The sequence below is a fragment of the Cariama cristata genome, unplaced genomic scaffold (genome assembly GCF_000690535.1).
Source record: "Cariama cristata isolate BGI_N322 unplaced genomic scaffold, ASM69053v1 scaffold2401, whole genome shotgun sequence".
Taxonomy (NCBI): Eukaryota; Metazoa; Chordata; class Aves; order Cariamiformes; family Cariamidae; genus Cariama; species Cariama cristata.
The window spans coordinates 6,335-19,331 of NW_009599625.1; the positions used below are offsets into that span (position 1 = coordinate 6,335).

General features: G+C 37.3%; 1 protein-coding gene across 1 annotated transcript in view; it reads right to left on the reverse strand.

Annotated features, from left to right (window-relative positions):
- Positions 1–1,181: 1,181 nt before the first annotated feature.
- LARP4B (La ribonucleoprotein domain family, member 4B) overlaps positions 1,182–12,997 on the reverse strand; it is a 37,635-nt gene continuing 25,819 nt past the window's right edge. Inside the window, exons 10-16 of the mRNA XM_009709732.1 lie at positions 11,610–11,716; positions 10,840–11,094; positions 9,342–9,387; positions 6,046–6,210; positions 2,909–3,033; positions 2,142–2,253; positions 1,182–1,578 (exon numbers count right to left, since the gene is read on the reverse strand). Of these exons, the coding sequence (XP_009708034.1) occupies positions 1,297–1,578; positions 2,142–2,253; positions 2,909–3,033; positions 6,046–6,210; positions 9,342–9,387; positions 10,840–11,094; positions 11,610–11,716 (1,092 nt within the window). The 3' untranslated portion in view covers positions 1,182–1,296. The remainder of the gene's footprint in view (positions 1,579–2,141; positions 2,254–2,908; positions 3,034–6,045; positions 6,211–9,341; positions 9,388–10,839; positions 11,095–11,609; positions 11,717–12,997) is intronic.

A 12,997-nucleotide genomic window follows, 5' to 3' on the forward strand; every position in this document is an offset into this window, starting at 1 on the left:
TGAGTTTTATCTGAACTTCCTGCAGTTTAAACACTTAAAGAAAAACTTTAGGCATTTTAAAACAAAAATAATTTATATTCAACTTTATTAGAAACTTGCTAATTTAGTGCATCCTTGTCCTTCAGAAAGCGCATCAGTCCTAAAGTAAGTAAGTGTGAGAAACCTCATCCCAGAGGTAAATATCAGGGATCTCTTCCTCCACCACACAAAACAAACACCATTATCTCACGTCTTGAAAAATTTAAATCCGTATGCCAATGCTTGTAGTTACAGGAAGATGTCAACACAAGGCTGACTAAGATATGAACTCTTTCAAAGAGCACTTGGGGCAGAGTTTTTTAAAAAAAAAAAGTCTACACAGAGCACAGGGGTAACCAGAACATACAGCGCTGACTCAGTTAACTCCCTTACAAGCACAGGGAAGCTAAGGTTATCACAAGAAGGCTACAGTGCTTTCTCCTGATAACATCCACTAACAGGCTTCACCACCAGAGAAGCTCACAGACTTAATTCTTTCTATTCACAATGTGCTTTGTATTTGCAAATTATAACATCAGTTTTATTCTGGAGTGAGAAGATGGTTACTTGCTTGCAGTAAGTCAAAAAAGGAAGTATTTTAGAAAGACTGCTATGGTGCTCCGCAGGATTCATTTTGTGTGTGCAAAACATCAAAAAAAGACTACATTTTTAAAAACGCTAGAAACGACCACTCATTTAACCTAAAAGTGCAAGTTCGTTTGCTGACAGTACAGCAGCCCAATAAAAAAAAAATCTTCAAGGTCACATACTAATTTGTAAAATATATCTACTTCCTTGCACTCTACACACTAGCTGCCGTTATCAGTCTTTTGGACACTTTAGATATGTACTTGCAGACCAGTTTATTAAAAATATTGCAGCAGCACATTTCTGCTTAACAGTTTAGAAAAAACTCACTATACAGAGCTTGCACTCACACAGCCACAGAGAGGCTTAATAAAAAGTTGATTTTATTTTTTTTAAAGACAGATATTTTACATCTTGAAAAAAAATAATCACACTAAGCTTCACCTCCAATTAAGCACCAACCTAAATGTAAGGTTTAGAACAACTATCCAGAAATATCCAGAAAAATAGAATGTTTGTTCAAGAGGGGGGGAAAAAGTATTTCACAGAAAAATAACTTGCAGGCATTGTTACATGCCTAGTATCACTGCAAGCTCCTAACCAGCAACTCATTCTCAGGTATCTTAGTGGGAACATGGGTTTAATTTGTGGGAAGCAGACCTCTTTTCAAATCCCTCCCAGGTGTTAGTTTCACTGAGGAGATTTTGGAGGGGTATTCTGTTCTTTATTTAAGCGCTTGCCAACGGCTGGAGGGGACGATCTGCGTCCTGACTGTCTCCTCTGGTCTTTGGGTTGTCCAGGATGTGACTTTGCAGGAGGAGGTTCTCTGTTTTTCTCTATTGTTTCTGTGGGCTTTCTTTCTTCTTTGCCACATGCTACAGTGTTTGGCTTCTGTTCTTTCTGGGGTTGCAACGTAGGAGGATCCTTAGTTGTTCTCTGGCAAATTTCTGCATAACTAGGTTTTCGCAGTTCCTGCGAAATCAAAAGCAAACAGGACAGCAGGGTTAAACCAGCATCCTGAAAAAAAAAATAATTTACTTTTATGAACAAAAAGGTAAAGTCTTTGTCCCAAAAGACTGCTACACTAAAATATGCAGATGAGTGCCCGAGTATCAAGTTTACAGAAGCTGTACAAAAAATAAGGTTCAAGACAAGGTAAGCTGCAGAACAGTATGCCAGAAAAATGCAGTACTGTGATAGGGGAAAATGCTTCCAATTCAAGCAAACTCTAAAACAGCTGAAAGACGATGAACACTCTAGTTTAAATATCAACTTATGTATTAATACTTCTACCTCAAGGATACTACTAAGAGGAGAATTCAGATAAAGAGGTATCATTTGCCAAGTTATCTTGAACACTTTTGCACTGTTAATTGCATAATTGTATCATGCAAATAATCACGAGGCCACCAACACACAAATTTAAGGATGCTGGGCTCAGGTGATTAAGCAACACTGGGTAGCAATAGAAGCAATATTCTATTAAATGCATCAAACTGGATTGTTCAGAGAAGTGAAGTAATAAGGTCACTTACTATGGCAGCCCCATTGACTTGTACCGATTTACATGCAGTACTGAGTGTGGAAGAAGAAAGCCTTTCTGTACTCTGTGTCTCTCTCTGCTGTTTATCCACAACCTTGGAGTCCCTGTAAGCATCCAGCAGGAAGCAAGGCTCATGAGAAGTGAAACTCCAGGATAGATGAATGATCTAATAATGGGTCTAAAACTTTGAGTATGACTACAAAAAGTTATAGCTATAATTTGCCTAGCACATTATGACTAGCATTGCATTTAAAAATGCTATCAAATATTAAAAAAGATATTCCTGTGGAACATGACACTACCTGTAATCTGTGACATTCTGATGGCATTTGGTTATTCAGTTATCTTGCTCCTGTTACTCAAACACCTCAATTTGATTTGCAGGTTCCAAATAAAGTCTTACTGAAAACTTATGTTATTGTATAGACAACAGTACTGCCCACAGGATCGTGGGTTTACTCTCTCTGTTTCAAAGCTATCTAAATACAAGACAGTAAAGTATTCAAACTTTTAAATACTAGCAGAGACTAAAACACAACACTAAACTTTTGTCTGCTGAATGGCTTATGACTGAATCACTATTATGATATTGTTCAGAAATTAAGCTCTACTGCCTTTACTACCAGTTCAATATACAACAAAATATTTTTAATTAAGATTTTCATAGCTATTTACAGTGTTCCACCTAGCCTTCTGATGAGAGAAAATGTAAACGTGATTCAGAGCAGAATAATTATAGCCATGTAATTAAGTGCTTACTCAGAAGACGGGGATGGCGAAGGAGACCTTTCAAACGTCCTGGGCAACGCAGAAGAAACTGGCAACAACGGTTCTCGAGGAATTCCAGATGGAATAGTGTTTGTACTTGCATCCACATTAATGTTCTGAAGGAGGAAAAAAGGCACAGAAGGGCAATCATAATATCCAATTAATACGGTTTGCCTGAAAATTAACACAATCAGGAAACAGTTTACAAGTTGATTTTTAAGGGTAAACTAACTATAGGAAGATACAGGAGGATCCAATATATGTATTGTAACAAATAAATTTTTTTCCTTCACAATTATTTAGAAACACAAACAAATAAATCACACACTGTAGCTCTTTCCCAAAAAGCTGGAAGTTTAGTTCCCTTTGGGACATATCTGGATGACAAAATCACTTCTTTCAACCTGGGAATTTTGCACCTGCTGGTGACAAAGTAGGCTTTGCACCTGTTCACATAACCATAGTTAGCCTATTAAGACAAAAGTCTCCTAAAAGTTATTCACTAAGAACTATCTTCTTCAAAAGCTCTAACTCTGCATCATCCCAATGCATCTTAAAAAAAAAAAGTTTTTGCAAACTAGAGTATGACCATCATTTAAAAGTCCCTTTCTTATGCTATAGCGTGATTTGCTACCAAGCAAGAGACTTTTCCCATTGTTAGTGCCAAGTGATACTGTGCTTCCAGATAAAGGCCAAATAGGTTCAAAATGCATGCATTAATTTAAATTGTCACAAAACAAGAAAAGACTACTTTGTATCTTGAAAAACATATTTCTGACATTTATAACCATTTTGTTGGTTTTAAGAAGTGCTATGTTCTTTGTATTGCTTCTGACCTGTCTGACTCTAGAACCAGAACAGATTCTGGTAAGCAGAAGGGAGAGCAATGGGAGAACACAAGCACAGAAAAAAGAAGATAGCCACCTCTTTCCCCCAGCCCAGCCACCATTCAAACCATGAGACACCTGTGGTTACTGTTAGAAAGGAAAATGCTATTTGATGACACTGTTTTACATCAGTCAGCATAGATTATCACAGTAGATCTAAGCTTAAAGCAAAACAATAAAAGGTCGATATTTAGAAATAAAAGAACAGCTTCTATAGTTTTACTCCCTATAACAGCGAGTGCAAAGACTTGAAACTGCAAGTTGCTGAGCATTCTGGCCCAAGTTCATCAAAACTTGTAGATACATGGTTACGTGTGAATAGCTTCAAGTCAAGCAGACATGCAAATGCTGCTTCTAGGACAAAACACTCAGCCCCTGATCTGACAGCACTGCAATTTCCTAGTCAGAAAATGTGGGGTGATTAACACCTGCCATTCCCCATAGCTACATCTAGAAGAGCACCACAGAGCAAAGACTATAAAGATATGATGCTTGGATAACAACTGTTGGAAATTACATAACTGAAGTTCATTCAGCTTCTGTACATTGGACTTGCCCATCTATAAAGCAAGAGTAGCACTGTGTAACTATTTCAGCACTTCATAACTCTACATCAGGTGACATGAAAAATTTCGAGACCAAGGTGAAAACTGGCCGGTATACACTGACAAGATTCTAATGTTAACTCAAAAACCTTTGCAGCAGAACACAATTCCTCTTTCAAGCCAGTTGCTGTGATTTTATTCCTTATTAACACCAACAAAGAAAGACAGCACAATCCCTTTCTTCCACACAATGGTACAGACTAACTCATATAAGCTGGAAAAAGAAACTGAGAAATCAAAGGAAGCTTTTCAGTGTGATAGTGCATTGCACTACCGTTAAAACCTCAGTGCCCGACTGATATTAAGACTGTCTCTACAAGGGAGAAGCATAAGTTCTTTACAATAAGTACAGTGCAAAGCAAGTCCCAGATTTGTAAGGGAGGAGCAACAGGTTTTCAGCTGCAGTATCAACAGCAAGTGCTAGAATTATATTTAAAACCTGAAATACAGTAGTCAAAAACCACTTCAGAAATAATAGAGGTAAAATACTTTAAAAATAGATAGATCTTGGCCAAGAACAGACTACAATCTGGAGTGCTAGCTGACAGTAAGTTAAACGTTGCTGTTATCATGGCACTGTCCTGCACATTCCCCCTTAAAGCAACCCTGGAATGTAGTTGTCCGTATTACCAGTTGCAGGAGAGAGAATAGATGGCCTGTCTGCGCAATCACTGCTTCAGGTGCAGGCTGCCTTGCCGCTTCCACTTTCCCTTACCAGCAAATACCCTCCCTACCCACCCCTGATACGTGGGCAAAGAAAATGCTTCTGCAATAGACTGGGTTTAGAGACAAGACACAAGAGTGAGATTTTGGTGTTTCATCAGGTTGCTTTGCACTGCTATATCCAGGGGTTGACTTCTTCAGTTGTGGTACAGCTAGAAAAACCCAAGTTAAATTAGAGCTAGCAAAAAAAGGCCAAGATAGACTTCCATAGCCTAGACTGTTCCATAGTGCACAGGGTTATGAATCTTGGTGGAGAACATACTGTCACTCACAGATGGCATGGTAGAGAGAGTTCTAAGAATGAAATCTATGAACAGCTACTGAACATGAATTTTCAACTGCGTCTCTACTACATCTAGAAACAGTGGTTGCCAAGTCATTCTGGTATATTTTTATCTTTCCAAGCAGTATGTATGACAAGACAATGCTGGAATCCAGCTGGTTTTGGTAACAGTTCTTGTCCCAGCTCTGATGCCTAGCATACTGAGATTATGCAGGCAGCTTCTTTATATTTCAGTGCTTAAAACTTTGTCTCTGTCACTTTAAAGTGTTTTATATACAACTCAGAAGTCTGACTTCCAAAGAGGAAGAGAAGTTATCACATATTTTTCACCTGAATCTATCAAAAAGCCTGAGGCAATTATGAACAGCAAAGAGTATATTTTCTAATCTCTGCTATTAATGTCTACTTATATTGATGCTCATATTCCACATCATTTCAAAAGAATACCCAACAAATTCTAAGATATAAGTGAAGGTGGCAGTGGCACATCATTTGACAGCTGTTTTTTAAAAGCATTTCTTATGACCCATGTAAAACCACAAGTTTTTTTCTATGTATAAGCCACTAAATCTGAAACAAGAGGTATGCAATTCTTTATTTTCCCAACAAAAGTGAACACTGGCTACTCACTCTTTCTTTTGACGTTCCTATTACCACACTGGACAGTCTGTTTTCAAAAAGGTCTTCAGTCTTTAAATTGCCAGCAGCCCCGGGTAATGGAGGAAAGCTAGACAAACCCAGTTCAAAGCTAGGAGATGGAGGTTTTGGGGGTGGTGGAGACTGTGTTTGGCCTCTCTGGAATAGAAACAACATGTTGACATTACTGCACTGAATGACAGAAAAGACAGATGTGGGACTTTAAACTGTATTTTGCATTTAATTTTATCTGTGAAGCCCTAGAGAGGTCTCCCCCATCCCGCCTCCCAAGAAAACCACACAGCACCAAGGAATAGATGCTTTCATTTTCCACTGTTGCCTTTAAAATATTTAACTGTTATTTAAATTGGACGACATAAGCATCCTTAAAAATTTCATATGCATAAGCTTTAGCGTAAAAGTCTTCTCGCTGACCCTTCCTTCAGGTTGGGCACTTGCACTGACATAGAAAGGAAAACAAACTGGTTTAGGTATCACAATATAGTGAAAACAAAGTCCATTTACGTGCAGGTGGTAACATTCTAAATGAAAGACAGGAGTCAACAAGAATCTTGTATCATGTTCAGATATATTAAGAAAGGGCAACACAACATGCCTTGCACGTAATGTCGACAATGAAAATTTCCATCTAATAAATACGAATTTATGGTCACTTTGTAAAAATGCAAAGATAAATGTCAAAACAGGGAGATTTTTTCTAACTAAATCTACGAGCAACAACAATTCAGGCAAAAAAACATCAATGGACTAAATGCAACTATTTTGCACTACAGACAGCAGTTCAGGAGTTAAGAGTTTCACAGTTTAAAATCACTTGTGAGGACCACTTGCAAGGACCACTTGTAAGGATTTGCAAAGCTAAATTCTATTTACACTGAAAACAAAATTCCTTTTGTAATATGCTGTAACTGAAGTTAGCAATTAACTTCATTTACACCATGTAAACAAAGTAGTAACTGTTTCATGACTGTGCTCAGACCTGTGCTAAGACAATTTCTGCTGCAGAATACCAAATGCAAAGCAGTCTTTGAGACTATTCCTATTCTGAAAAGAAAAATATTTATGGGTATATAGCCAAGACTGTCTGAGTGTGAGAACAATGCTTCTGGACAGAAAGGTGTTGCACTATTTACTGTTTTTTTCCCCTTCCTTCTCACAGAAGGCGATAGATACAAAACTACCCTCGAGGTCTTTCCACAAACTACAGTTTACGTCAAAGTAAGAGTATGTCGAGAGGGAAGAAGGGGAAAAATAACTACAGAGGCAAGAACAACTGCAACTTCTAGGACTGCTACTGACCCTGCATTACCCCCAGAATGCAGTTTAAGAGTGCTACAGCAATGGAGGCTGCAAACCTCCAAAAATAGAAGTCAGATGACCTGTCAAAGGGTCACAGAGAGAGACTACACTTATCCAGCTCAATCTGCAAGAGGAACAACTGTGGTTTTTTTCAGTTCTTCAAATCACAGCACTTAATTTTCTTAAAGGGGACTGAAGTGCTGCAATAGGTAATGCTTTTATATTTGTTACAAACATTTTAAGTTATTAAGTCCTAAAAACCCCAACATATTAAAAAGACAAGTAGCATTAACACCTTAAATTAGTGAGACCAGGGAGGACTTAAATGGATTTTAAGCTGCCAACTGGACAAAATTTCTCAAGTCAACTTGTTATGACAAGTTGAGTAATTGGTTTATGTCTACCGCCTCAAATACAATTTGATCAAGAAGGTTCATGCTCTCACATAAGCATGCATATTTTCTATAATTTTTCCCTTAAAAAAATAAAAATCAAAAAAGTCACCACTCCATTCAAATAGAATTGGTTGTAGTGATGTCCTATGTACACTATCTAATCGCTACAGCATCACACAAGAAATAGGATCCTGGATTCAATTATTTCCACAGTCTAAAGAGATCAAATTTTAATCTTCCACTTCAGAGTACACTCCTTCCCAGTATATACAGTTCTGGGTGTGCAGCAGCTCTCATCTCTGTTCAAGTCACATCACTGGACAGTACAGATGAAAGATTCATGGGCCAGAAAAGGCGAGAAGGAACCTGGCTGCACAGGCTGCAATTAAAGCCTGGTGCTGAGAGAAGGGAACCGTGGGTCTCTAAAGAAGTCACGTCTACCAGTTTTACATTCAAAGTGAAAATAACCTTTAAAGTCAGCTGAGTCAGAAGAGCCTCTCTGCTCACTAAGTCTCCAAGGTAATCTTTTCACTCCAGCCACTCACTTACGTGCCTAACCTGTACCACTTTCTTGTTCTTTCAGAGACACAAAAAAAATGTTGATTTTTTTTTTTCCCTATCAATCTACAAACTCAAGCAGTTTTGAAAGGGGAAAAGAAAGAACTATTGAGAATCCTACATGTAATCTGATCTCACTGAGCTTTGAGAAGTTTGACAAGAACCAAAAGCAAGTAAGGGAAAGGAACCACTTGTTGGTTTATGCTTTCCAAATCCTGATGCTCCTTTATCCAAGTGCCCTAAGGCTACTCAACAGCAGGAGCCACAAATACACAAATGCAAGGGTTTCAGACCTTTAAGAAAGTGTTATGGCTCATGCAGTGGGGTTACTTTGGAATTGTAACATGAATAAGGAAATAATCTGGTTCAACTTCATGAACATGCCATGCGTGGCAATAATGAATTGCAGAGAAGTGTCTGGTTTTATCAAATCAAACCTTCAGTTCTACCAAAAAATTACTTTTTTTTCTTCTACACAATGTCTAGTCCAGCCTTTAAGTATCAAGGCTATTTCGGTACTCACCTTGAATTTAAGTTTACCAAAACTATAATATTTCAATAGTGTCAGGACACCCTTACCAAGTGGCACTTGAAAAGGCATTTAAGAAACAGAACTGACCACTTAATAACACACTAGCTATAAATTATGACACATGGATCTATAAAATGTTCTTCAATGTCTACATGAATGATAATCAAGTATCAAGTGTTTTGAATTTTAGCTTAGCTATTTAGCCCTCCCTGAAGGTGCACACTGGCATGCTGACAAAGCAACACTAAGATGGAAGTTTTTTTGCTACTATAAAAGAGTAATTTTAAGTTTTTACTAACTTCTGCATTAATGGACAATCTTCTGCAATGCAGTAAACTCATGTGACTAATGAGCTGCTGTCTTCAGTCAACTGTTATATACAATTGCTTGTGCAATAACTTATCTCACCTGCTACTCCACATAATCCATACTATCGCCTTGTTACCCTACTTTTATTATAGATGAATATGATCATGAACACTCACTGTAAACTTGTCCTCCCTTTTCTTTCGGTAGCCATATGAGTTTTTCCTAAGGGGAAAAAAAGCAGTTATCAGAAGTTTGCCTATAAATGAATGGAAGACAGTTGGTGAAAACAGGACAATTGAATTCAAATTGCTATTTCATCCATCTTCACTCTAGATAGGCTATTAAAAAATGTTTTAGGAAAAAATTTCAAGCTAGCTTTCATGAAAATAAAGGTACAGATCTTATACAAGACAGGATAAAGATACCCTTGTTACAAATAATTCCTGCATCTCAGTGCCAATTACATATAAGGCTTAGACAAAACCTTTCAATATCCAAAGTAAACGTTTTAGTCTTTTTTTTTTTTAATATCTATGTAACTTTTGAAATTTGGATAACTATTTTCAATTCAGGTAAAGCCCCTCCAAAACATTTTCAGCACTTCTGCCTCAACCCTGCTTCAGGTAAAGCCCCTCCAAGCAGCAGTTAAAATCTGCAATGCATTCTAACTTGGTTTCAATATATTTTCTAAGTTTTCTGTTTGACTTTTAATAATCTAAATGTATTCAATGTCGAAACATCAGAATATAACTATTCCTGCACATTTTTGTAGTCTGTAGGAAAAAAAGATTGCTCAAACTATGTCCTTAATCACACTTTCATCCACTAGTTACAATACAATTTGGCAAATTATATTTAGAAAAGTACTACAAACCTTGCACAAAATGCCCACTTAGTTTTGCAATGATACAAGTCTAACATAGGATCATCTGCAAAAGACTAAAGTTATCTTCCAATTCAGTAAGTGACTCAAAATGTGATTTACTTGGAGACACAAACACAGCCATCATTAAACAAAGGTACACAGTACTTTCATAAAGCAGTTATTAGAACTGTATTTATTTTAAAAATTTCAAGATAAGCTTGCTAAATTTTCACATTAGTATTGGTGCCACCAATTTTCAGCTCCTCAGCTGTTTGGTTTTTTTTCTTCGTTTAAAACTGCATAACAATAACTTTCTTAGTTGCATGTAATCCTTTTTCCTACCTCTATACCAATCCATCATCTTTGTTGTAGATGACTCATTTAGGCAAAATTCTGAACTTTCAACTGAAAAAATTAACTATGATCAGTGCTAGTACAGGTTCAGGTGCACAGTCAACACTGCTGAACAATGGAATGGGCAGAACTGATTCATTAAAGTCAAACAAATATGCAAAAAACTTTCTTACAACAGATGAAAAAAGGACAGAGTATTAGATCTTTTGGCTGTAAATTGTTAATCAGTTGTCATTAATGACTTTCATTTGCTAGGCAAGTATGCAAGTCCCCTTTGCATTTGCTCTATATTTAGCACTTTCTCTGAAGTACTTTCCAAGACTTTAGGTTTGAGGAAAGACAGTCTCAGTTTAAAATAATGAGCACAGTACTAGTACCATACCTCTTTACTAAAAGAAGTAGTTTAGAAGCAGCAATATCAGGTTGTTCAGAGGACAACTACAGAGTACACTCACCTTCCTCTACCTAATCCAGGAGACGAGTCAACACTGGTCTGTTCCATCCGTCCAGTTCCTACTTCCCTCTTGGTATAACTTGTAGTAGCATTCTGCATCCGTGTCCTGTTTTGTCCTGGCTGCCATGTCTGTGGACTCCTGACGCCATTGATTAAACGATCAGCAGAAAAGTTGAATATTGTAGGACTGTCTAGAAGCCCAGGTCCCCTTTCTGCACTGGGTATTGTATGTCGTATATGAGACTTGCTAGGATTCCTACAAATTCAAAAGTCATTTCAACATACGTACTATGAGAGATCTTCTGAGGCCTAAGTCTATACACAGAATTCAGAAGAAGTAAGATCTTTAGTCCTTTGTTGCATATTTCATTTGTAAGAATGATAAATATTCATTTTAACAGGTAATGTGAATTATCAAGAATAACCTTCTCACTGTCTATTTTCAAATCTGGCTTTACTAAAAACTACTTGAAACAGAAAATACTATATGAATAATTCTGCTGATCACATGTCATCATTCAGAGTATTTCATCTGAATACCCTAAAATCTTTGAACAGACAAGTTTTCAGCTTTCAGACAGTCCATTTACATTTAGAAACAGTACATCCACTAATAGCAGCACTATCTGCCCTTTGGCCTCACGTAACCTTGCACCAGGTTCAATATCACAAGTATTTTCGTTAGCTGGTGTTACTAAAATAAGCAGATTAAAACCCCACATGCCAGGTAATAAAATAGTATGTATATTGTTAAAAGATGTTTGAACTTACCTGTTCCTGGGAGGATATTGTCTGAGTGTAGTCAATGGAGAAGCAGCAGGCTTGAAGGTTGGAGATGTGAATCCATTGATAAATCCAGTACTTGGAAATGGTGTTACCTAATGATTATATTGCATGCTCATAATTATAAACAAACGGAGTACTATTTTTTCCTAACCCTGCATTTTATGTCATGCTATGCAGGGCAGTACTTAAAGGATTGGCTCAAACAGTAATAGAGCATTTGTCCAGTCCCTTGTAGCCAACTTAGAAAATGCTGGGTTTTGAGAAGACAGCCACTACAAATATTCAAGTTCTGATAATTTTTTAAAAGGACTGAAAAACATCGAGCTACAATTCTTGGCTGTAAGTTAAGTAACACTCCTTCTATTTCACACCATACTATGCATGACTTCAGAGTACAGAGATACTTCTTTGTCAAACAGTCTCTATCCTACACAGCTTGTAACTGTTTTTCTTATATGTGAATCCCTCCCTAAAAGGAAAAAAATTTCTTCTTAGTTCCTCATTCTACTTATCTTCCACGTAACACCTCAGTAAAGCCCAGAGAGTAAGCGGATGTTAAGTGGACCTCTGATTCTTTTCACAGCTTACCACCTTACTCTACATGTGAATCACTGTCTTGTTGACCAAAGAAGCAACATTAGCAAAAGATTTTTGGGGTGGGTGCATATCAGTATAACTTGTAGTAACATTCTGCATCCGTGTCCTGTTTTGTCCTGGCTGCCATGTCTGTGGACTCCTGACGCCATTGATTAAACGATCAGCAGAAAAGTTGAATATTGTAGGACTGTCTAGAAGCCCAGGTCCCCTTTCTGCACTGGGTATTGTATGTCGTACATGAGACTTGCTAGGATTCCTACAAATTGAAGCATGTTGATAGTAATTTCTCCAGCCTCACTGGCACACTATTTTTTTTTAATGTATGAATGAGTTTCATTTAGGAAATGTTATTATTAGCAACAGCAAATGCTTGTTTGTCTTCTCCCCCTGAAAATAACTAAAATACATAACAGTAGCACTCTTCTATGTAGCACTCTTTCTACATTTACTCAAATAATGAGAAACAGCTGGGATTGTTTCGTATAAAGGTATCTTTAAGCTTGTCTAACCTTTCCTGCAAAAGTTAAAGCAAATGACTAATTAACACACACAAAAAAATTAACACCAAAGTTGTCATGCCAAACTATGGTTAGCCTAACCTAGCACATGACAGCAAATGCCACCTCAGACTCCAAAAATAGGCCATGAGGAGTTTGATAAAGCTATTTTAGGGACAAAGTTTCATCAAAACACTTCTTTGAAGTGCTTTCTGCTTAAATAGTTACAACTCAGACACTGTAAAATTCAGTCAAAGTTAGTAAGCAACTGCTGAAACT